The sequence below is a fragment of the Bos taurus genome, chromosome 1 (genome assembly GCF_002263795.3).
Source record: "Bos taurus isolate L1 Dominette 01449 registration number 42190680 breed Hereford chromosome 1, ARS-UCD2.0, whole genome shotgun sequence".
Taxonomy (NCBI): domain Eukaryota; kingdom Metazoa; phylum Chordata; class Mammalia; order Artiodactyla; family Bovidae; genus Bos; species Bos taurus.
Window position 1 is genome coordinate 82,260,150 of NC_037328.1, and position 25,111 is coordinate 82,285,260.

Here is a 25,111-nt window from a genome sequence, read left to right on the forward strand (position 1 = left end):
TGGAGACTTAAAGGGGATGATGAAAAGAAAAACAATACCAAATGATTAGAAAAAAAATATATAATTCACAGTCAAAGAAGGTTTTCTTGGGTTTTCTTTCTTTCACCAAGACATATTGATCTTGTTGTTAGCAGAAACATGATAAGACTAAATAACATATATGTGTTCTCAATCCAGTAAATGAAAGTGTGGCAATTCCTTCATCCTACTGACTGTAACACTTTTCACATCAGATGTTTTATATTAGATGCTGTTCACATTTCTAATCTAAACTTCATAATCATCAGGAATTAAAAGTATTCACATTACATGCAATGCTTACTGAAAGGTTCAGAGCTCATCCTTTATCATTTTTCATATGTAAAAAATTTTAAAACATGTTGAATAATCATATCTTTCACTACATCTCTAAACCCATCACCATCTCCTGATCCTTGCTACAACGAGGAAGAAACAAACTTTGTAGATGTAAATGTTATTTACAAAACTAGAACTACCTCAGCATCCTTCATTACTATTTCTTTTTCTCAATAATTAGAGGACTAAAAAATCAGAAGAGATTCCAACAGCTCTCTAACTCTGTTGGTTTCTGAGGAATATTGTATGTTTTGAACCTAAGAAAACTAAAGTGAGGAGTGATTTCTGGGCCCTTTTTCAGAATGCATTTTGATGCCATCCTCATCACACACATAATCAGTTCAGTTCAGTCGCACAGTCATGTCTGACTCTTTGCGACCCCATGGACTGCAGCACACCAGGCTTCCCTATCTTTCACCAACTCCCAGAGCTTACCCAAACTCATGTCCATCAAGTCGGTGATGCCATTCAACCATCTCATTCTCTGTTGTCCCTTCTGCTCCTGCCTTGATTCTTTCCCTGCTCAGGGCCTTTTCAAATGAGTCAGTTCTGCACATCAGGAGGCCAAAGTATTGGAGTTTCAGCTTCGACATCAGTCCTTCCAATGAATATTCAGGACTGATTTCCTTCAGGATTGACTGGTTGGATCTCCTTGCAATCCAACCAAGGGACCCTCAAGAGTCTTCTCCAACACCACAGTTCAAAAGCATCAGTTCTTCAGTGCTCAGCTTTCTTTATAGTCCAACTCTCACAGCCATACATGACTACTGAAAAACCATAGCCTTGACTAGATGGACCTTTATCAGCAAAGTAACGTCTCTGCTTTTTAATATGCTGTTTAGGTTGGTCATAGCTTTTCTTCCAAGGAGCAAGTGTCTTTTAATTTCACAGCTGCAGTCACCATCTGCAGTGATTTTGGAGCCCAAGAAAATAAAGTCTCTCACTGTTTCCACTGTTTCCCTATCTATTTGCCATGAAGTGATGGGACCAGATGCCATGAACTTTGTATTTTGAATGCTGAGTTTTAAGCCAGCTTTTTCACTCTCCTCTTTCACTTTCATCAAGAGGCTCTTTAGTTCTTCCTTTCTGCCATAAGGATGGTGTCATCTGCATATCTGGGGTTATTGATATTTCTCCTGACAATCTTGATTCCAGCTTCTGCTTCATCCAGCAAGGCATTTCGCATGATGTACTCTGCATATAAGTTAAATAAGCAGGGTGACAGTATACAGCCTTGATGTACTCCTTTCCTGATTTGGAAACAGTCTGTCCAATGGACAGATTGGACAATTCCATGTCCAATTCTAACTGTTGCTTCTTGACCTGATACAGATTTCTCAAGAGGCAGGTCAGGTGGTCTGGTATTCCCATCTCTTTCAGAACTTTCCACAGTTTATTGTGATCCACACAGTCAAAGGCTTTGGCATAGTCAATCAAGCAGAAACAGATGTTTTTCTGGAACTCTCTTGCTTTTTCCATGATTCAGCGGATGTTGGCAATTTGATCTCTGGTTCCTCTACTGTTTCTAAAACCAGCTTGAACATCTGGAAGTTCACAGTTCACGTATTACTGAAGCCTGACTTGGAGAACTCTGAGCACTACTTTGCTAGCGTGTGAGATGAGTGCAATTGTGCGGTCATTTGAACATTCTTTGGCATTGCGTTTCTTTGGGATTGGAATGAAAACTGACCTTTTCCATTCCTGTGGCCACTGCTGAGTTTTCCAAATTTGCTGGCATATTGAGTGCAGCATCTTTACAGCAATGTCTTTTAGGATTTGAAATAGCTCAGCTGGAATTCCATCACCTCCACTAGCTTTGTTCATGGTGATGCTTCCTAAGGCCCACTTGGCTTCTCATTCCAGAAATGTCTGGCTCTAGGTGAGTGATCACATCATCTTTGTTATCAGTGTCATGAAGATCTTTTTTGTATAGTTTTTCTGTGTATTCTTACCACCTCTTCTTAATATCTTCTGCTTCTGTTAGGTCCATACCATTTCCATCCTTTATTGTGCCCATCTTTGCATGACATGTTCCCTTGGTACCTCTAATTTTCTTGAAGAGATCTCTAGTCTTTCCCATTCTATTATTTTCCTCTATTTCTTTGCACTGATCACTGAGGAAGGCTTTCTTATCTCTCTTTGCTATTCTTTGGAATTCTGCATTCAGATGGGTATATATTTCCTTTTCTCCTTTGCCTTTAGCCTCTTTTCTTTTCTCAGCTATTTGTAAGGCCTCCTCAGACAACCATTTTGCCTTTTTGCATTTCTTTTCCTTGGGGAGGGTCTTGATCACTGCCTCCTGTACGATGTCACGAACCCCCGTCCATAGTTCTTCAGGTACTCCATCAGATCTAATTCCTTGAATCTATTTGTCACTTCCACTTTATAATCGTAAGGAATTTGATTTTAGTCATACCTGAATGGTCCAGTGGTTTTCCCTACTTTCTTCAATCTAAGTCTGAATTTTGCAATAAGGAGTTCATGATCTGAGCCACAGTCAGCTCCCAGTCTTGTTTTTGCTAACTGTACAGAGCTTCTCCATCTTTGGCAGCAAAGAATATAATCATCTGATTTTGATATTGACATTAGTCTCTGTATTTAGGCATCTGAAGCAAATTTTTGGGCCAACCATCTGTTGGCTCAGACAGTAAAGATTTTGCCTGCAATAAAGGAGACCTGGGTTCGATCCCTGGGACAGGAAGATCCCCTGGAGAAGGGAATGGCTACCCACTCCAGTACTCTTACCTGGGAAATCCCATGGACAAAGGAGTTTGACAGGTCCTACTCCATGGGGTCACAAAGAGTCAGACACTGCTGAGCAACTAACAACTAGCAAATATTTTAAAAAGAACTTTTAGTTTCAAAGGCAATTACTGCATTCCTATAAAACAGCATTAATAAACAAAATGAGAATCATCATCCTTTTGCATAAGAGAAATACATCCTCTTACGTAAGGGAAATACATCAGAGAGAATAACTCGTTGCAGTGATATTTCTAAAATTCCATCAAGTAACTGAGGGAATGGCTCCTGTCACATAATAGGGGAAAAGATCAATAGTAGTCTCAGAATTCCTCAGAACATTGTGAAAAAACACTAAAATTCCAGTTTGTGAACTAGCTGATTTAACATGAGTTATTTTCAGAAGTCATGACATAATAAGCTGTATACAGCATGGGTTTTCCACAAATGTGAGGTGGAATAAATTATCTGAAAAAGATGTTAACCCTCAAGCAAATCAACTTAATAATATATCTCCCACTACTTAGTTAGCAAAAACTTAATTTGGGAGATATCTATACAAATACGGCAAAGTTTTCAAAATTCTACTGAATCAGTACCTCAATATGATCCATAGCCTTCTGCCATACAGACTGCTTCTCCTCCACACTGTATCCAGGAATGGATAAGATATTGTGAATGTAGTTAAAGACTTCTTCCTGAAAAGCACAAGACAATAAAATTTATTCATTCATTCACTCAAGAATACTTAGTCACTATCTACTATCTCTTGAGAGTCCCTTGGCTTGGGAGATCAAACCAGTCAGTCCTAAAGGAAATCAGTCCTGAATATTCATTGGAAGGACTGATGCTGAAATACTCTGGCCACCTGATGCAAAGAACTGAATCACTGCAAAAGACCCTAGGATGGGAAAGACTGAAGTCAGGAGGAGAAGGGAACGACAGAGGATCAGATGGTCGAATGGCATTACCGACTCAATGGACATGAGTTTGAGCAAGCTCCAGGAGTTGATGATGGACAGGGAAGCCTGGCATGCTGCAGTCCATGGAGTCGCAAAGAGTCAGACATGACTGAGTGACTGAACTGATCTGATCTACTATCTGTATCGGTCTTGGTAAATATCTATTATTTAGAGAAGGAAACCATTTTGAGATGGTTAACTGATGGAGTGAAGTGAAAGTCACTCAGTCATATCTGACTCTTTGCCACTCCATGGACAATATAGTACATGGAATTCTCCAGGCAAGAATACTGGAGTGGGTAGCTGTTCCCTTCTCCAGGGGATCTTCCCAACCCAGGGATCAAACTCAGTCTCCCACACTGCAGGCAGATTCTTTACCAGCTGAGCCACCAGGGAAGTCCAAGAATACTGGAGTGGGTAGCCTACCCCGTCTCCAGTGGATCTTCCCGACCCAGGCATCAAACTGGGGTCTCTTGCATTGCAGGCAGATTCTTTATCAGCTGAGTTACCAGGGAAGCCCCTTAACTAATGGAAGACTGACTTAAAAGAGAAAGAGTAACTGTTTAGGGTACATTCTTAGAAGTTGCAAATGTGTTCCAATTAATTTCAGTCTCGATTTCATTAACCCAGAGTGAATATTATTCTTTTGCTTTGGTGGTCCCTGTCCACATTGTTAGTTTGACATCAAATCTGTCTTGCCCTTGTCCATTATGCTCCACTTACACTGATCTTTGCTTCATTTATATGATCCCTATTCAGTTTCTTGAACAAGTCAAAAAATTTTCCCACCTCAGGATCTTTGCATATACTGTTCCCTACCCTGGAACATTTTTTCTATGGGCTCCTTGCTTGACTAGCTTCTTCTCAAATTCCAAAACTCAGTTTATATGGCATTTTATCTGAGATTCCTTCCCCGGCTGCTCTGTGTAAGTTCGTTCCCCCATTATTTACTCCTGTGGGAACCAGTTTCTCTAACACTCATCACAATTTGCAATTACATATTTGGTTTTCTTACTGTCAGTCTCCATCAATAAACTATAAGTTCTAAAATTACAGGAACTATGTATCTGTTTAAATTATCAATATGCACTTGAGTTAATAACAGGCAGTCAATAAACAGCTGTTGAATAATGAAGAAACATATGTCCAAATATTTCTACTGAATAATTACTTCTACTTGATAAGGTGAGGGAGGAAACTGAGTAAGAGAAAAGGGCAAAGTGGTCTCTTAACTCACCTCTCGTAGTGGGTCACGTAAGTAGCAATCAATAATTCTGTCATATTGGTGTTCTTGTTCATACATAAATTCACAAATTTGGTAGCTAGAACATAAAAGGAAAAACTTTAGTGTACCAAACAGGCAGGTGGTTATCAACTTACTGTTTTAAGACATTTGTTCAGGCATAGGGGTTAGAATTAAGGAAAATGAATACAGTAGATGTGATTTCTACTGTTAAATCAAGTTATCGTATCTAAGGAATATGAGTATCTGCCATTCCTTTGAATACAGGTTTTAAAATGCTGCTGAATACTATGTTTATAAGAAATTTCAAAGATGTGCATAAAATAAATGTTAAAGCAACAATATATCATATAAAAAATAGTTAATGCATTAGAAACTAATACAATCAATAATATGAAGTTTCCCTGTTCAGAATTAAACATGTCAAATAAAATATTTAACAAACTAGATAAACAATAGTGCTAACATGCTGCATCTGTTTTCTATGTTAAATTCTGCATTGTTTACAATATAAATGTAAGGTAACTGCCAAAAATCTTAAAAATACCCTGGAAATTTTAAGTAAAAAAACCAATAAGACTGATATTTCATTTTTACACTAAAACAAATGAACAAGAACTTCAAATTTACTTGCTATTAATTTCTGCAAATTAAAACTAACTTCTAGACTTGAAAGGCAAAAACTTTTGCATTTAGGTTTTTTAAAATTATTACATGCATAGCTTTTCTTAATTAAAAAAAATGGCAATGCATCAGTCAACCAGGCTTCAAGTTAGAGAAGTAATACTTTAGTAGTTCTATGGGAACTGATACATGGCTTCAATACAACTTACAATTCTGCTTTCTCTGCCATACGGATGAGTCGACTCTCTTCAAACTGAACTATGCCTCCAGCCTGCAGCAATTCTAAAAGGACCTGAATATTTAAAATAAATGAGTAAAGACACTTTGGAATCTACTTTTATTGATTAGCTCTTCAGGAGTCCTTTCAGCCACATAATCATACGACCCTTATGGAAGAAAGTGAAGAACTAAACAGCCTCTTGATGAAAGGGAAAGAGGAGAGTGAAAAAGTTGTCTTAAAGCTCAACATTCAGAAAACTAAGGTCATGGCATCCGATCCCATCACTTTATGGCAAATAGATGGAGAAACAGTGGCAGACTTTATTTTGGGGGGCTCCAAAATCACTGCAGATGGTGACTGTGTCCATGAAATTAAAAGCCGCTTACTCCTTAGAAGAAAAGTTATGACCAACCTAGACAGCATATTAAAAAGCAGAGACATTACTTTGCAACAAAGGTCCATCTAGTCAAAGCTACGGTTTTTCCAGTAGTCATGTATGGATGTGAGAGTTGGACTATAAAGAAAGCTGAGTGCCCAAGAATTGATGCTTTTGAACTGTGCTGTTGGAGAAGACTCTTGAGAGCCCCTTGGACTGCAAGGAGATCCAACCAGTCCATCCTAAAGGAGATCAGTCCTGGGTGTTCACTGGAAGGACTGATGCTGAAGCTGAAACTCCAATACTCTGGCCACCTGATGGGAAGAGCTGACTCATCTGAAAAGACCCTGGTGCTGGGAAAGATTGAAGGCAGGAGGAGAAGGGGATGACAGAGGATGAGATGGTTGGATGGCATCACCGACTCAATGGACATGAGTTTGGTTAATCTCTGGGAGTTGGTGATGGACACGTAGGCCTGGCGTGCTGCAGTCCATGGAGTCACAAAGAGTCAGACGCAACTGAGTAACTGAACTGAAATGAAGCAGCTGAATAAAAAATTAACCTTTACCAAACTAAGTATCTAAATATATGACCAGGCTATGAGACATATTTTAAAATAAATCTCAAAATATAACACAATCACTACTTAATCATTAGAGCAGTATCAGAAAGCTCTCTCCTATATTTAAGTTCAAGATCCAGGGTAACATGCCCTTTCTCAGAACTCCAGGAAGCCATTTAACAAAACATTTTTCAAACACAGGAAATTACTTTCAAATTAATTTTTTTACAAAGGCAGAAAGAAATAAAACCTAGCCTACCTTTACACTTCAGAACTCTAATTTAATCCATTTTGAGTATTACAATGCACTGCTATATAGGACAATAATGGAGCGAACGTATCTGCTGAAAACCTCAGTTTGAAATAACATGATCAACTGCCAGTGCTGGAGAGAGTCTGAACCAACTTATGGGAGTTGAAGCTAACTGTCAGCTTTCTAGGAATTTTTAAGCTGGCTGTTAAATACAGGCATTGTTAAAAGTAAAATTATATAAACTTACGATTAAATAAAAACAAAGGTAATACCCAAACTCACCACTTCCTAAGTATTTTACTGTATTTTACTGTGTATGCTCTCCAGGTTAGAGACTGTAGCCTTAATGCATGGTGGGCTTCCCTGATGGCTCAAACGGTAAAGAATGTGCCTGCAATGCAGGAGACCCAGGTTCAATCCCTGAGTCAGGAAGATCCTGACTCTTCTCCAGGAAGATTCTTGCCTGGAGAATTCCATGGAGAGAGGAGCCTGGGCGGCTACAGTCCATGGGGTCACAAAGAGTCAGACACAACTGAACGATTAACACTTTCACTTTATCTGTACGGTGGAAATATTATGTAAGGGTGTGTTATGGTACATCGCTCCCCAACTTCATGTGCAATGTGATATCACGCTGGAAGGTTGAAATCAGCCACGATGGGAATACTTACACCATGAAAATTAATAAATGCTATAAATCAGGGCTTGTTACATTTTTAAAGGATTATAAAACAAAGAGTATGTGACAGAGACTATATATGACCCACAAAACCTAAAATATTTACTCTCTGGCCCTTTACAGAAAAACTATGAGAATTTCTGGCTAAGATATTGATGGAGATAAAGTTAATAAGAGAATCAAACTTAAAAGTCTGTTTGTCGGAGTCATTATACTGAAAATAGCACAAAAAAATTAAGGAATCATTTTTCCAATATTAGAAAACTGTTATCCAATTCAGCAAAGAAGTCACAACACTGATCAATGAGTGAAGTTCTGACATGCTTTCATTACTGCACTTTCATCTTATTCATTTTAATAAATGAAAGTATCAATCAACGTTCACATCAGTACAAAATTTTGATATAAGAAAAACAGCTTAAGAGAAAGACTGCTGGATGAGAAGGGAAGGAACTGAGCTCTGACTTTACTGATGACCTTGAGCAATTTGCGTCATCAGTTTTCTACTTTCTAAAATGAGTGAGGGAAGAAAATCCCCAGGTAATCCCAAAAAGGATTCCCAATAACAGATTACTAACTATGATTACTTTTAAAGGTTTGGCTTTTACATTTAGGTTTAGTTTTTATTTCTGTTTTATTTAGTAATTTACATAAAAAGTTTTTATCATTTTATATAGCAACACCATGCATAACATGATTCACTTTTCCTGCCAACAGAGAAATAGGGGCAAAATGAGGGACCCACATTACTCTTTGTATTCAGTATAATTTAAGAGACAATCAAAATTTTAGCAGCTGTTCTCTTTCCTAAGATAGTCTGCAGCAGTCATGGGGCCACAGCTGTGCAGAGAAAGGGTTCACTGTTGCGTTCCCATGTTCTTTATCTGAGTCTCAACCTCTGGCTGAGAATATATTACCATAAAAAAAAATCAGCATTGGTCCAGAAGTACTTAATTTTTGTAGCTTACTTATCTGACAAAATCTTGTCATCAGTTATAAACAGACTGCCTAAGTGTTCACAACTACAGTGGCTAAGCTTTTAAGAAATCCTACTCCTAGAAAGCACCCTCAAGCAAGTGGCTAAGTAGAAAGAAGTGGTGATCAGTTTTTTCTCACAGTGATTAGTGGAGGGATAGACAGATTCATGGTGGAGAGTTCTGACAAAACATGGGCCACTGGAGAAGGGAATGGCAAACCACTTCAGTATTCTTGCCTTAAGAAACCCATGAATAGTATGAGAAGGCAAAAAGATAGGACACTGAAAGATGAACTCCCCAGGTCAGTAGGTGCCCAATATGCTACAGGAGGTCAGTGGAGAAATAACTCCAGAAAGAATGAAGACACGGAGCCAAAGAAAAAACAAAACCCACTTGTGGATATGACTGGTGATAGAAGCAAAGTCTGATGCTGTAAAGAGAAATATTTCATAGGCACCTGGAATGTTAAGTTCATGAATCAAAAGCAAATTGGAAGTGGTCAAACCTGGGGATGGCAAGAGTGAATGTCGACATTTTAGCAGTCAGTGAATGAAAATGGACTGGAATGGGTGAATATAACTCAGATGACCATTATATCTACTATGTGGGCAAGAATCCCTTAGAAGAAGTGGAGTAGCCATTATAGTAAACAAACTTAGTAAACAAAATGCAGTACTTGGATGGAATCTCAAAAATGACAGAATGATCTCTGTTCATTTCCAAGGCAAACCATTCAATATCACAGTAATCCAAGTCTATACCCCGACCAGTCATGCTGAAGAAGTTGAAGTTGAACGGTTCAGTGAAGACCTACAAGACCTTCTAGAACTAACACCCAAAAAAGATGTCCTTTTCATTATAGGGGTCTGGAACACAAAAGTAGGAAGTCAAGAGATACCTGAAGTAACAGGCAAATTTGGCCTTGGAGTACAAAACGAAGCAGGTCAAAGGCTAACAGAATTTTGCCAAGAGAACACACTGATCATAGCAAACACCCTCTTCCAACAACACAAGAGAAGATTCTATACATGGACATCACCAGATGGTCAATACTGAAATCAGACTGATTATATTCTTTACAGCCAAAGATGGAGAAGCTCTATACAGTCAGGGAAAACAAGACTGGGAGCTGACTGTGGCTCAAATTATGAACTCCTTATTGCAAAATTCAGACTTAGATTGAAGAAAGTAGGGAAACCACTGGACCATTCAGGTATGACCTTAATCAAATCCCTTATAATTATACAGTGGAAGTGACAAATAGATTGAAGGGATTAGATCTGATAGAGTGCCTGAAGAACTATGGACGGAGGTTCATGACAATGTACAGGAGGCAGTGATCAAAACTATCAAGGAAAAGAAATGCAAAAAGGTTGTCTGAGGAGGTCTTACAAATAGCTGAGAAAAGAAGAGAAACTAGAGGCAAAGGAGAAAAGGAAAGAAATATCCATCTGAATGCAGAGTTCCAAAGAATAGCAAGGAAAGATAAGAAAGCCTTTCTCAGTGATCAATGCAAAGAAATAGAGGAAAACAATAGAATGGGAAAGACTAGAGATCTCTTCAAGAAAATGAGAGATACCAAGGGAACATGTCATGAAAAGATGAGCACAATAAAGGAAGGATGGTATGGACCTATCAGAAGCAGAAGATATTAAGAAGAGGTGGAAAAAATACACAGAAGAACTATACAAAATGATCTTCATGACCCAGATAACCACGATGGTGTGATCACTCACCTAGAGCCAGACATCCTGGAATGTGAGGTCAAGTGGGCCTTAGAAAGCATCACTATGAACAAAGCTAGTGGAGGTGATGGAATTCCAGTTGTGCTATTTCAAATCCTAAAAGACAATGCTGTGAAGGTGCTGCACTTAATATGCCAGCAAATTGGGAAAATTCAGCAGTGGACACAGAACTCGAAAAGGTCAGTTTTCATTCCAATCCCAAAGAAACGCAATGCCAAAGAATGTTCAAATGACCGTACAATTACACTCATCTCACACGCTAGTAAAGTAATGCTCAGAGTTCTCCAAGCCAGACTTCAACAGTACATGAAGTTCCAGATGTTAAAGCTGGATTCAAAAAAAGGAGAGGAGGGATGGCATGGAGAGGGAGGAGGGAGGAGGGTTCAGGATGGGGAACACATGTATACCTGTGGCAGATTCATTTTGATATATAGCAAAACCAATAAAATATTGTAAAGTTAAACAAAATAAAATTAAAAAAAAACAAAAACAAAGGCAGAGGAACCAGAGATTACATTTTCAACATCTATCCGAGCATTGAAAAAGCAAGAGAGTTCCAGAAAAACATCTATTTCTGCTTTATTGTCTACGCCAAAGCCTTTGACTGTGTGGATCACAATAAACTGTGGAAAATTCTGAGAGAGAAGGGAATACTAGACCACCTGACCTGCCTCTTGAGAAATCTGTATCAGGTCAAGAAGCAACAGTTAGAAATGGATGTGGAACAACAGACTGGTTCTAAATGGGTAAAAGAGTACATCAAGGCTGTATACTGTCACCCTGCTTATTTAACTTATATGCAGAGCACATCACGTGAAATGCCAGGCTGGATAAAGCACAAATTGGAATCAGGATTTCCAGGAGACATATCAATAACCTCAGATATGCAGATGACACCACCCTTATGGCAGAAAGTGAAGAAAAGCTAAAGAGCCTCTTGATGAAAGTGAAAGAGGAGAGTGAAAAAGTTGGCTTAAAACTCAACATTCAGAAAACGAAGATCATGGCATCTGGTCCCATCACTTCATGGCAAATAGATGGGGAAACAATGCAAACAGTGAGAAACTATTTTCTTGGGCTCCAAAATCACTGCAGATGGTGACTGGAGCCATGAAATTAAAAGATGCATGCTCCTTGGGGAAAAAAAGCCATGACCAACCTAGACAGCATATTAAAAAGCAGAGACATTACTTTGCAACAAAGGGCCATCTAGTCAAAGCTATGGTTTTTCCAGTAGTCATGTATGGATGTGAGAGTTGGACTATAAAGAAAGCTGAGCGCTGAAGAATTGATGCTTTTGAACTGTGTTGTTGGAGAAGATTCTTGAGGGTCCCTTGGACTGCAAGAAGATCCAACCAGTCAGTCCTAAATGAAATCAGTCCTGAATATTCAATGGAAGGACTGACAGTGAAGCTGAAGCTCCAATACTTTGGCCACCTGATGTGAAGAACTGACTCATTGGAAAAGACCCTGATGCTGGGAAAGATTGAAGGCAGGAGGAGAAGGGGACAACAGAGGATGAGATGGTTGGATGGCATCACCGACTGGATGGACATGAGTTTGGGTAAGCTCCGGGAGTTGGTGATGGACAGGGAAGCCTGGTGTGCTGCAGTCCATGGGGTTGCAAAGAGTCAGACACGACTGAGCGACTCAACTGACTGACTGAGACGGATGCCAGTCCCCAGAAATGGTGAGCACTAGTGCAGTGGAACCACAGGGCACTCCCAAAAGCTGAGCGTTCCAATACTCAAGATCTTGAAGTGTTTTTGGTTCATGACCATAGCAACTAGGTATGGTTACTAACTTAATGATGCTGGCAGAAAGGAGCATGTAGTAGGTGCCAACTATTGCTCATAAAGGAGAAGGATCAAGTTTTTATTCTCTTTTGATGTCACATTGAATGCAAGACAGGTGCAGTCTGCCTAGAAATTTATTTGTAGTTTGACTGAGGCTCAAACTAACAACCGTCCACACTATTTCCTGGTTGCCACTATCTCACATAGTATTAGGGTTAGACACAAGTCTTTCTGCCCTTACACCGTAAGGTCTAGTACAAAAGGTTTTTTCTGGTTCACTCTGTCTTCTTTCCCATTCTTTAGCAAGATGAGTTCTAGCAGTTCATACCTGCTGTCTTTCAGAGTGTCGGGAGTCATCATCAGGACTACAAAGGAATTCAAGGACCTGGTCAAAGAAAAGGTATTTTTAAATTGGATACCAGCATGCATGCCATAAGGAAAATCATAGTTCCTCTTTCTATATCACCAATTCATTCACATCCAGCTCAACAAACACTACAGGGATATGGCAGCTTCCCAACTGGTCAGCCCAATATATGACACAGCAGGCTCAGTTATGCTAACAATATATACCTTAAACACATTTCTTTACTATTTAGAAACATGACTAGAATCTGACATCATATATACTTTAAGATCCCCAAAACCATGGACCAAGCTAAGTACGGACTTTGGAGTCAGGCCACTTGAATCTGAATCCTAACCTTATTAATACTTAATAACAACATTTATTGCTGGTAATAACACTTATTAAGTGACTTGGATGAGTGATTTAACCTCTCCAGGCTCTAGCATCCTCATCTGCAAAACAGGAGTAACAACTATAGCACATTCAGAGGTACTTGGAGTACTCAGTTAATACATACATGTAAAACTTTGAAGCAGAGCATGGTACTATGAAGTGCTCAATAAATGCTGGTCATGATTAGCAACTTTCTCCAGGTAAAGAGTATTGTCTTCATCACCTGTGGCTTTGTAGAAGATATTTAACTGGATTTGGAAATACCTTCAGAGTGGTTAGTAAGTAAATTCGGATTTTCTAAAAGTAATCTCTCTTCCAGATGATCAACATCATAGTCTTACTATCAATGAGATGGGTAATTATATAGTTGAAAAATTCTTAAGTCAAAAATTCTAGGCAAATTTAGAACAGAATAATTGGGAAAACAATCTCTATAAACCAATCTCCACAAATCATACTCCCATGACACCAAGTTACTGAACAGTCACACAATCCTAATACAACACTAAAAAACAAAAGCTATTTTAGATCCAAACTGAAAGATGAACAAGCCTCTAACTCGTAGGACACTTACCTGGTAGGTTATTCTATTAAGAAATCATGTAATCCATTGAATTTTTCTATAAACAGTAAATAAAATAATTCTACTTCTTATGGTTAAAGACACTCACCTGATCAAAAAGAGTTCTGTTTACAAATAAGGTGTTGTCAGGCTTCGCAAGCTGCCGGGCAAGGAAGGTAAAGAGACACCCCACTTGTGAGGGCGTAAAATCTGAATTCTCCACCATAACCTATGAGCAAAAGAGACCATTTCTTCAATATACCATCTGGTTTGACACAGAAAAATATACAATTAGAGGCAGGGGTGGGGAAGCCTCAGTATGAAGGACTCATAAAAAGATTCTTTATCAGCTGTGTGACAACTGAGTTCAGCACCCCTCGGAGAAGAAGCACAACTGCCTGCACTCCGGAAAGCACGTTAGTGACTTCTGGAGTATTTACAGGCACAAGTTCAGCAAGAACTGAATTGCTACAGGTAGATTTACAAAATATATATACATATAAATCATGTTTCCTTCTTGAATTCTTAAAAGAGAATCTAAAATTAAAGTAACCCTATTAAAAATCTGTCCACCAACACAGGAAGAAGGAAGCTGCTTTCGGGTTTAAAGGTAAGACAGCTTGAGAATGAAGGTATCCCAGAAAAGAAGCCAGCCAGCCTATGAGTCAGTGAAGTGAATGGCTTCTGCCTTGGCTATAAGCAGTTCATTGAACAGATGGTTTCATATAACATGCTCTTTACAACCACACACAGTTATCAAGTCATAATCTTTCCTCTGATTTAAGTGAGCTCTCATCTCCTGAGTACCTACTACTATGCCTAAGATGCTTATGGTAGAAGCCTTCAAGGGAATTGTGAACCAGAAAGCAAAGTGAGACAGGTAAACAAATCTTAAATAAAAATCATAATGTGATTAGCACTTATAAAGGAACAAATGACAATGGAAGCGCAGTGGGGGAAATTCAGTTCAACTGATCAGAGAAAAAATTTGAAACAAAAAAATGAGAAAAGCAGCCTCTAAACTAAGTTTTAAAGCCCATGTGGAATCCATGACAGGGGAAGAAATGTCAGGAGAAAGAGCAGTCCAGGCAGAGAGAAGAGTGGGGGCAAAAACATGAACACAAGAAAATATAAGTTTGTCTGGAAAAATGCCATGTTTCATTAGAATGCAGCAGTATGCACGAGGAGGGAAAAATCAAACCAAAAGAAAAACTTAGGGTTCCAATCCCATTCCAAGGAATCCAGAATTTATTTGTTAGAAAATGGAGGAGTTACTAAAGGTGTAATGAGGAGAGCTGATTGTGATCAGCACTATGCATAGGAAAATTACCCCAACAGCAAAGCTTAGGATAAAGTAACAGAAGCAAGAAATAAAGGTAGAGAGACCAAGATGCATGGGACTGCAGAGGTCCATGGGAGAGTCAGAGGAGTTCAGAACAATGCAGTGACGAACAGGGAAGGAGAAACAGGTGCAAAAGTCACTGCACAGAGGCAGGTATTCACATGTGTGGAAACATGTGGCTAAAGGAAGAATGAAAAATGACAGGTCTTGAGCCTGATAGCAGGGAGGAGAACAATGCTATTAACAAAGAGAGAGATGGCAGAAGTCTGAGAAGGAAGACCAGGCATTGTTTTAAACTAACTGAACTTAAGGAGGCAATTCTACAACAAATTAGGCAACAACAGCCCATCTCATCTACAAACTCTCTCCTTTCATTTTCCCTTCAAAGATAAAATGTTCCCTTGGGGCCCCATTTTTGGCCTAGCCTTTTCTCACTTTGCTAAGCAGTTTGCCCCTGTCTTTTACTGCCCCTGTCTTTTACTTAGTCCAGCAATCACAGCTTGCTCAAGTGCATAATTATCATTACTAGAATATGAGGATGTTTCAAGTTGTCATCTGTGTATCTAAATTCCAATTTATAATATTCAAAGAGCTTTCTATAGCTTTAAAATACTCAATCATCATTTCCTTTCCGCATGTGGGTCCTTTCTTAGGATTCAACTGTCAGGGCCCAACTAGTGCTCTTCTCTGCTTTTAGCTCTTCCTTTTGCTCTACAAGTGTAAACTACTCTCTCACCTGTCTGATCCTAAAAACGTCTTCTAAGGAAACAGTTCTAACTCACAGCCCCATTCCCTTTCCACCTCAGCAAGTGTCCAACTAGGTATTATCCCAGAAATTTTAGCTTCTTTCCATTTCTTCTGATCAATTTCAGAGACCATGCTTACAAAATTTTCTGGGCAATCTTATACAAAGTCACAAATTTACAGCTTTCCCACTCTATGTCTGCAGCCATTCAGCACCCATGATAATGCCTGAGGTTTGATGCTCACTCTCCTGTTTTCTGGTACTTGCCTGTGCTCCCTCAGAAAAGCTACATACATGGTGACAACAACTATCACCAGAATGAGAAAATAATCTCATACTTACCATTTGAGATAGGGTCATTCTTCACTGACCCTAGGTTAAGTACTATCAAAATAATATATAAGATGCAGCCACTTTGTAAAACAGTATGGAGGTTCCTTTTAAAAAACTAAAAATACAGCTACCATATGATCCAGCAATCCTATCCATGGACATATAGCCCAAAAAGATTAAAGTGTTAATTGCTCGGTCGTGTCCAACCCTTTGCGATCCCATGGACTGAAGCCCACCAAGCTCCTCTGTCCATGGAATTCTCCAGGCAAGAATACTGGATTGGGTTGCCATTTCCTTCTCCAGGGGATCTTCCCGACCCAGGGATCAAACCTGGGTCTCCTGCATTGTAAGCAGATACTCTACCATCTGAGCCACCAGGGAAGCCTGTATAGATGAAGACTTTAGTTCAAAAAGATACATGCACCCCAATGTTCATAGCAGCACTCTTTATAGTACCCATGACATGGAAGAAACCTAAGTGTCCATCAAGAGACAAACGGCTTTAGAATATGTGGTTTATATATATACAATGGAATCTTACTAAGCCATAAAAAAGAATGAAGTAGGACTTCCCTGGTGGCTCAGTGATGAAGAGTCTGCCTGCCAAAAGCAGGAGACATGGGTTAGATCCCTGGTCTAGGAGGATCCCACATACTGAGCAGCAATTAAGTCCATGTGTCACAACTACTGAGCCTGTGCTCTAGAGTCCGGGAGCCACAACTACTGAAGCCGTGCACCCTAGACACCATGCTTGGCAACAAGAGAAGCCCATGCAACCACAGCTAGAGAGTAGCTCCTGCTACTGCAACCAGAGAACAGCCCATGCAGCAATGAAGACCCAGCACAGCCAAAAATAAATAAAAGTATGAAATAATGCCAATTGCAGCAACAAGGATGGACCTACAGAATATTATACTTTACTGAAGTAATTCAGAAAGAGAAAGACAAATATCATATGGTATCACTTACATGTGGAATTTAATAAATAATACAAATGAATCTATATACATAATAGATTCACAGATACAGAAAACAAACTTATGGTTACTAGTAGGGAAAAGGAGGAGGCAGGGGTCAATAGGAGTACAAGATTAACAGATACAAATCATTATTCACAAGCACAGGGAACTCTGCTCAATGTTATGTGGCAGCATGGATAGGAAGGGAGTTTGGGGGAGAATGGATACATGTATATGTATGGCTGAGTTCCTCTGCCTTTCACCTGATACTATCACAACACTTTAATTGGCTATAGTCCAATATAAAATAAAAAGTTTAGAAAAACCAAATTACTATAATAAAACAGATAAGCAATAAGAATTTACTGTATAGCACAGAGAATTATATTCAGTATCTTCTGATAACCTATCATGGAAAATAATCTGAAAAAAAATACATATATATACACATACATATATATATATCTGAATCACTTTGCTACATACCTAAACTAACACAATACTATAACTTAACTATGCTTCAATTTAAAAAACAATATACAAAAGCAATAATTCACCAAGAGTAACAGTTTAAGTACTTTATGGAGTTTTATTTCCTTCATTTGGATCATTTTCCCAACTTAGTACAGTTTTAAAACTTAAATTCTAATTCAATCAACTTGCAAACATTTCTTGAACACCTACCAGATTGTAGGCATCGTGCTAGATGTGTTAAAATAATGACAAAAAAACAAACACATCCTTACAGTCTCTACCTACAGGAAACTCATTCCAGGTAGGAAAAGACACATGTAAACAAACCATACAGTATGTCAAGTGTAGCATGAAGTGTTACAAGATCCCAGAGAAAAGGCAACAAGTCAAACTGGAAGTGTAAGAGAGGGTTCTGAAGAGCTTCTCATGGATGATATTTGAGTTATGTCTTAGAGAATGGCTAGGAATTTGCCAGGCAGAGAAAGCAAAGGAAAACACATGATGGGATAAAAGAAAACTCACACAAAGAACATAAGCCAAAAAAGATGACACAGAAAGTTCACTGAATTTCAACAATTTAAAACTGGTGAGAAGGGAGTTCCCTGGTAGCCGAGTGGTTAGGATTCCAGACTTTCACTGCCATGGCCGGGGTTCAATCCCCGGTCGAGGAACTCAGAAGCACAAGCTGCTAAGCATGGCCAAAAAAAAAAAAACTGTTGAGGAGTTAATAATACAGACTGGTGGGGTGAGAGGGAAGGTCAGAGAAGGAGCAGCTATAGAGATGTAGTCAGGGGTCAGAAAGCAAAAGGATCTTGGATACCATGTTAAAATTTACACAGATATGGCAAAAACTACTACTTGTGCTCCAACATCTGTTCCTTCCATCTAATTTAGAAACAGAACTCATTTTTAGCTAAACACGTGGCCACCCACCATACAGAGTACACTTCACAGTCTCCCTAGCTAAGTGCTATCTACATGATACAAGCAGAATTCCGGTGCACAACTTCTAAGAAATTTTCTCAAAGAAAGAGAACATCTTCTACCTCATCTCTTTCTGCATCCAGGCTGGTTAGAATGCAGAGGTAATACTGGAGCCTAAGCAGTCATTTTGGACCGAAAGACACAAACCATGGACTGAGAACAACGGCAGTAAGACGGAAGTGTTCTGCATCCCTGACAAGTTTGTGAACCCATCCTACTAGACCAGGCTGCCTACACTCCAGACTTATAGGGAAAAATTAAATTTCCACAACAAACTGTTATTATTTTGAACTTTCTCTCACAGAAGAACTTAATTTCAACTGCACCATAATGGGAAGCCGGAGAAGAATATTACCTAGCAGAAAGGTAAGATCACAAATTAAAGGACAAGATAAGACCATTCGGGAAGGTATTTTGAAACCTAAGTGAAAATTCTCCATACTAGCCACCAAGATCAAACTGACGTTATTTGGGAGCTCTCATATTCATCACTGCCTATTTTACAAGGCTAATAAAGAGCTCAAATGAGATCATGTATACAAATGTGCTTTGAAAATTATAAAGAACTACTATAAATGTAGTTAATGAATTAATATTATACACAAAGAAAATATTTCAATTTTGATCTCTTCTCCAAAATAATCTAAAAGTCACTAAGAGGAAGAAACTACCATTTTATAGCCAAATGAACAGGATAAAAACTCTAAGTTTTTAACTACAAGAAGAAACTGGCCTGGGTGAAGCTGTGCAGATGGACAGGAAAAGAATCTGTCTCCGCAGTCATTCACTAGCAACAGCATGAATCTCAAAATAGTTTTCAATTGAATCCAGATGGACTTAGATTGGGATGATCATCTCTGCGTGCCTCAAATCCTTCCTAAGTTACCCATCATCTCAGTACCATGGCAAAACTACATATGGCACTACCTTAGCAACACAGTGATGCTAGTATGAGACAGGCATCAGAACATTATTTTCTCAAAGCATTCTGAAGTTAGTCTCCATTACTAAATGTAATCATACTAACATAGCAATTATCACAATATGCATTTCTCAAGAGTAGCACTCTGTATCCAACATCCAGTCTAAAGCTGAGATACATTATATTCTTTGAATTAATGATTAGTACTTTAGCTTTTGAAGACAAAGACATCATAATAAAATTTTTAAATGATTTTAACATATTCCTTTATTAAACAAGATTATTTTAGAACTTGCTATAAAGTAATTCACTTTTATAAATATAAATATCAATACAAAGACATTCTAGGGATACTCACCTTCAACAAAATATCCACAATACGTTGTTGATATTCTACAGCTTGCTTATCATTTTTAAAATCTTCAAAAGTCTAAAAAGGAAAAAGAAATTTTAAAAAGGTAAGTATTATTTGAAAATTTTAGAAGGAAACAAGATATTAAATTCTTGTTAATAGGTAAATTCCCAAATAAGATAACCACTCCTCAATAGGTTTTTTCTTATATAACTTTAACAAGTTATTTTTAGTGAGTTTAACAGAAGGCTACATTATTCAATATTATATGATATTCTGAATAAAAAGTATAAAAATAAAGTGATTGTTATACAACCCAAAAGTGATTCACCCTGGTGATATGGTGGATAAGAATCCGCCTGCCAATGCAGGGGACACGAGGTAGATCCCTGGAGTTCAATCCTTGGTCCAAGAAGATTCCGCATGCCGGGGAACCACTAAGCTTGTGCACCACAGCTTCTGAGCCCACACACTCTACAGCCTGTGCTCTGCAGCAAGAGCAGCCCTGCACTGCAGAGCCCATGCACCACAACTAGGAAGCAGCCCCTATTCTCTGCAACTAGAGAAAACCTACCCACAGCAACAAAGACCTACTGCAACCAAAAATAAAGACTACTTTTTAAAATTTATAAAAATCCAACAAAGGAAGGCAACGTTTATAGGCAACAAGAAAGAAAGAATACTGATGGGAAGAGGCAATTTGTGAGCAAGAATCTGAAAAGGATGAAATACATGTTACATGCTCAGCCATCATCCCGTCCATGCTATTTGGAAACAATAACTGAAATACAGTTGTTAACTGTCATGAAAAGAAATTTCCATGACAACTAGGAAGAAATGATTTTCAACAATAGATACTTTTAAAAATTACTATGGTAAAACTGTGACAATATTAAAATCCTCAAGAATACATACAAAGAATAGGTATTCTATTTTCACAACACTGCCAAGTACAGCATTTTTTATTTTATGTTCCTGCTCAAGTAGAGCCAAATACATTTTGAATAGAACTTGCACCCAAGTAAATGACAGCACTGGATTCTGAAAATACATAGAAGCTATAGGCCGCATATATGAAGAAACTGAAGGGAAGGAATGGAAACGCAGACTTGTGGACACAGTTTGGGGAGGGAGAGGGTGGGACTAACAGAGAAAGTAACATCAACATATATACACTGCTATGTGTAAAATGGAGAGCTGGTGAGAAGCTGCTGTGTGTAACACAGGGAGCCCATTCTGGCACTGTGTAATGATCTAGAGGAGTGGGAGTGGGGAAGGGAGGAAGGCTCAAGAGAGAGGGGATATATGTATAATTATGGCTGATTCCTGTGGCTGTGTGGCAGAAACCAACAAAACACTGTAAAAATCAAAAAACAAACAAAAAAACTGAAATGAAAATACTTATTGAGTAAGAGTGATAAAGACTTGAAGATCTTCCTAAGGCTTTCTCTTAGGACATTCGGCCCTTTGTTGCTGTTCAGTCGCTCAGTCATGTCTGACTCTGCGAACCCATGGACTGCAGCACACCAGGCTTCCCTGTCCTTCGCCATCTCCCGGAGCTTGCTCAAACTCATGTCCGTTGAGTCGGTGATGCCATCCAATTGATAGCTTATGGTGAACAGTGTTGGATTTGTGATCTCCGAAGATTTAACTTCGGGACCAGGGACCAGGTTTGATCACTCAAGAACTTTTGTATAGCAGAGTTTAATTGAAGAAAAAAAGGGACAGAGAAAGCTTCTGACATAGACATCAGAAGGGGGACAGAGAGTGCCCCACCTGCTAGTTTCAATAAGCTATTTTATGCCTGTTATAAAGTTATTAATCATATAAGAGAGACACCTCAAGGCTGACGGAGTTTCACCAGGCCCCTCTCCCACAGTATGCATTTTTGAAATAGGATGGCATGAGGTATGTCATCCCCCAGCCGTAAAGCAATTGATATGAAAACTGGTTCATTGAGCCATTAGCAGTCAAAAGTTAGTCTTAGGTGGAACCATTTTGAAGAAAGGCAAATTCCAAAGCAAATACATAGTTTCATTAACATAGCTTAAGAAAAACATTTGCATAAGAAAAACGCATTGGATAGCTCAAGATTTGAGAAAAGTTCAGTTCAGGCAAAACCAGGTGTCAGCATAGCAACATAGAATTTTAAGAAGACACTTGCAGCTTATTTCCTCAGTTTGGAGACCCCTGGCCTTCCTGCCTGTTACCCTCTCACAATCTACCTAATCCTCTGTCGTCCCCTTCTCCTCCTGCCTTCAACCTTGCCCAGCATCAGGGTCTTTTCTAATGAGTCAGCTCTTTGTATCAGGTGGCCAACGTATTGGAGCTTCAGCTTCAGTCCTTCCAATGAATATTCAGGGTTGATTTTCTTCAGGATTGACTGGTTTGATCTCCTTGCAGTCCAAGGGACTCTCAAGAGTCTTCTCCAATACCACAATTCAAAAGCATCAATTCTACGGCGCTCACCTTTCTACATGATCCAACTCTCACATTCATACATGACTACTGAGAAAACCACAGCTTTGACTATACAGACCTTTGCCATCAAAGTAATATCTCTGCTTTTTAATATGCTTTCCAGGCTGATCATGGCTTTTTCTTTCAAGGAGCAGGCGTCTTTTAATTTCATGGCTGCAGTCACCATCCACAGTGATTTTGGAGCCCAAGAAAATAAAGTCTCTCAGTGTTTCCATTGTTTCCCCATCTATTTGCCATGAAGTGATGGGACTGGGTGCTATGATCTTAGTTTTTTGAATGCTAAGTTTTAAGTCAGCTTCTTCACTCTTCTCTTTCACTTTCATCAAAAGGCTCTTTAATTCCTCTTTGCTTTTTGTCATAAGGGTGGTGTCATCTGCATATCTGATATTGATCTGCATATCTGCATATTGATACTTCTCCCAGCAGTCTTGATTTCAGCCTGTGCTTTACCAGCTGGACATTTCACACGATGTACTCTGCCCAAAGGTTAAATAAGCAGGGTGACAATATACAGCCCTGACGTACTCCTTTCCTGATTTGGAACCAGTCTGTTATTCTATGTCCAATTCTAACTGTGTTTCTTGACCTGCACACAGGTTTTTCAGGAGGCAGGTAAGGTGGGGTGGTATTCCCATTTCTTTAAGAATTTTTCAAAGTTTGTTGTGATCCACACAGTCAAAGGCTTTTTAGCATAGTCAATGAAGCAGAAGTAGGTGTTTTTCTGGAATTCTCTTGCTTTTTCTATGATCCAACGGATGTTGGTAATTTGATCTCTTGTTCCTCTGCCTTTTCTAAATTCAGCTTGTAGATCTGGAAGCTCTTGGTTCATGAACAGCTGAAGCCTAGCTTGAAGGATTTTGAGCATTATCTTGTTAGCATGTGAAATGAGTGCAACTGTATGGTAGTCTAAATATTCTTTGGCACTGCCCTTCTTTAGGACTGAAATGAAAACTGACCTCTTCCAGTTCTGTGGCCTCTGATAAGTTTTCCAAATGTGTTGACCTATTGGGTGCAGCACTTTAACAGCATCGTCTTTTAGGATTTGAAATAGCTCAGCCGGAATTTCATCACCTCCACTAGCTCTGTTCATAGTAATGCTACTAAGCCCCACTTGACTTCACGTTCCAGGATGTCTGACTTTAGATGCATTACCACACCATCGTGGTTATCCTGGTTATTAAGACCTCTTTCATATAGTTCTTCTGTGTATTCTTGCCATCTCTTCTTAATCTCTTCTACTTCTGTTAGGTCCATACCATTTCTGTCCTTTATTATGCCCATCTGTGCATGAAATGTTTAAATCTACAAAGCAGTAATTTACTACTGACTATCCCGAAGCAAGGAAATAGACTACGTATTGTACCAACAGATTAAAGAAGAATTTCCAAGCCACAAACTTTCAAGACTACATCATAGTTAACATTCAAACCAGAATATCTGCTATTCTTTAAACTGCCCCCAAGCTTCCCCAACTTCTCCAAAGACCCTCTGCTCATGCTCTTCTCTACTAGCATGTCCTTCTTTCCCTTTTCTTGTCTGACACACAGTAAGCATTTTAAACAATGACTGCTGATTTGTCTAGTTAATTACAGAGGAAAATGAAATCTTTATAAAAAATTTTTTCTTCACCTAGAATGCTTTGCTGCGGTTAGTTAAGAAAAGCTGAAATGAGTTACCTAGGGAACTGTAGGAACTCTTACCCAAAAAGCTCAAACAGAGGGTATTTTGGTGTTTATATGGGTTAAACATGACCCAGTCTGAAGAGGGAAAGATGGTCGAGAAAGTGTCTCAGTTCTAAGGCTTAGGAAAACAACAAATATACACACATTCAAACAAACACAACTTCCCCCTCACACTCAGCCTGCCAAAGTGAGATGTCACTACGCTGTCAGACAAGATACTATCTGCTAATACAAGTGCTATTCAAGTAAACACAAAATCATGGAGAATTAGCATATGTATTAAATAACTACAGCATTGACAGCAAGTAAAAAAGAACTGCTTTATCCACTTGCCTTTTAGTAACATGTATTCACTGCTTTGAAACACACATTGCAAGTTTACTACTATAAACATAATTAAGTGGAGAAATACTTTTATTACAAATGTTGTGATATACACAATGACATATTTTGACTGTAGTTAACAGCTGCCACCAAAATGGCACATTTATGTTAAAACATTATCATTCCACAAAGATTCTTCTAATTATACAATGCTTATTAGAGGAATAATATGTAAAGACGTCCTAATGGAGAATGACAGTTTGTGAAATGCAAAAGTAGACCTAAAATTCAAGTCCAAAGTCACCTGTGAATTTGGTCATAAAAACTTCTTTCTGTAGCCCCTTAAAATTATTACAGAGTTTTGGTATGGCAGAAAGTGAAGAGGAACTAAAAAGCCTCTTGATGAAAGTGGAGAGTGAAAAAGTTGGCTTAAAGCTCAACATTCAGAAAACGAAGATCATGGCATCTGGTCCCATCACTTCATGGGAAATAGATGAGGAAACAGTGGAAACAGTGTCAGACTTTATTTTTCTGGGTTCCAAAATCACTGCAGATGGTGACTGCAGCCATGAAATTAAAAGACGCTTACTCCTTGGAAGGAAAGTTATGACCAACCTAGATAGCATATTCAAAAGCAGAGACATTACTTTGCCAACAAAGGTCTGTCTAGTCA

The 25,111-nt window shown here is 38.8% G+C and overlaps 1 protein-coding gene across 6 annotated transcripts in view; it reads right to left on the reverse strand.

Moving 5' to 3' along the window:
* Nucleotides 1–25,111, reverse strand: part of VPS8 (VPS8 subunit of CORVET complex) — a 291,024-nt gene that overhangs the window by 144,424 nt on the left and 121,489 nt on the right. For all 6 annotated transcript variants that reach the window (XM_024995281.2, XM_024995278.2, XM_024995290.2 and 3 more), the window contains 6 exons: nucleotides 19,958–20,029; nucleotides 13,950–14,069; nucleotides 12,865–12,921; nucleotides 6,138–6,220; nucleotides 5,299–5,383; nucleotides 3,699–3,797 (listed from right to left, as the gene is read on the reverse strand). In XM_024995281.2, coding sequence (XP_024851049.1) covers nucleotides 3,699–3,797; nucleotides 5,299–5,383; nucleotides 6,138–6,220; nucleotides 12,865–12,921; nucleotides 13,950–14,069; nucleotides 19,958–20,029 — 516 coding nt within the window. The remainder of the gene's footprint in view (nucleotides 1–3,698; nucleotides 3,798–5,298; nucleotides 5,384–6,137; nucleotides 6,221–12,864; nucleotides 12,922–13,949; nucleotides 14,070–19,957; nucleotides 20,030–25,111) is intronic.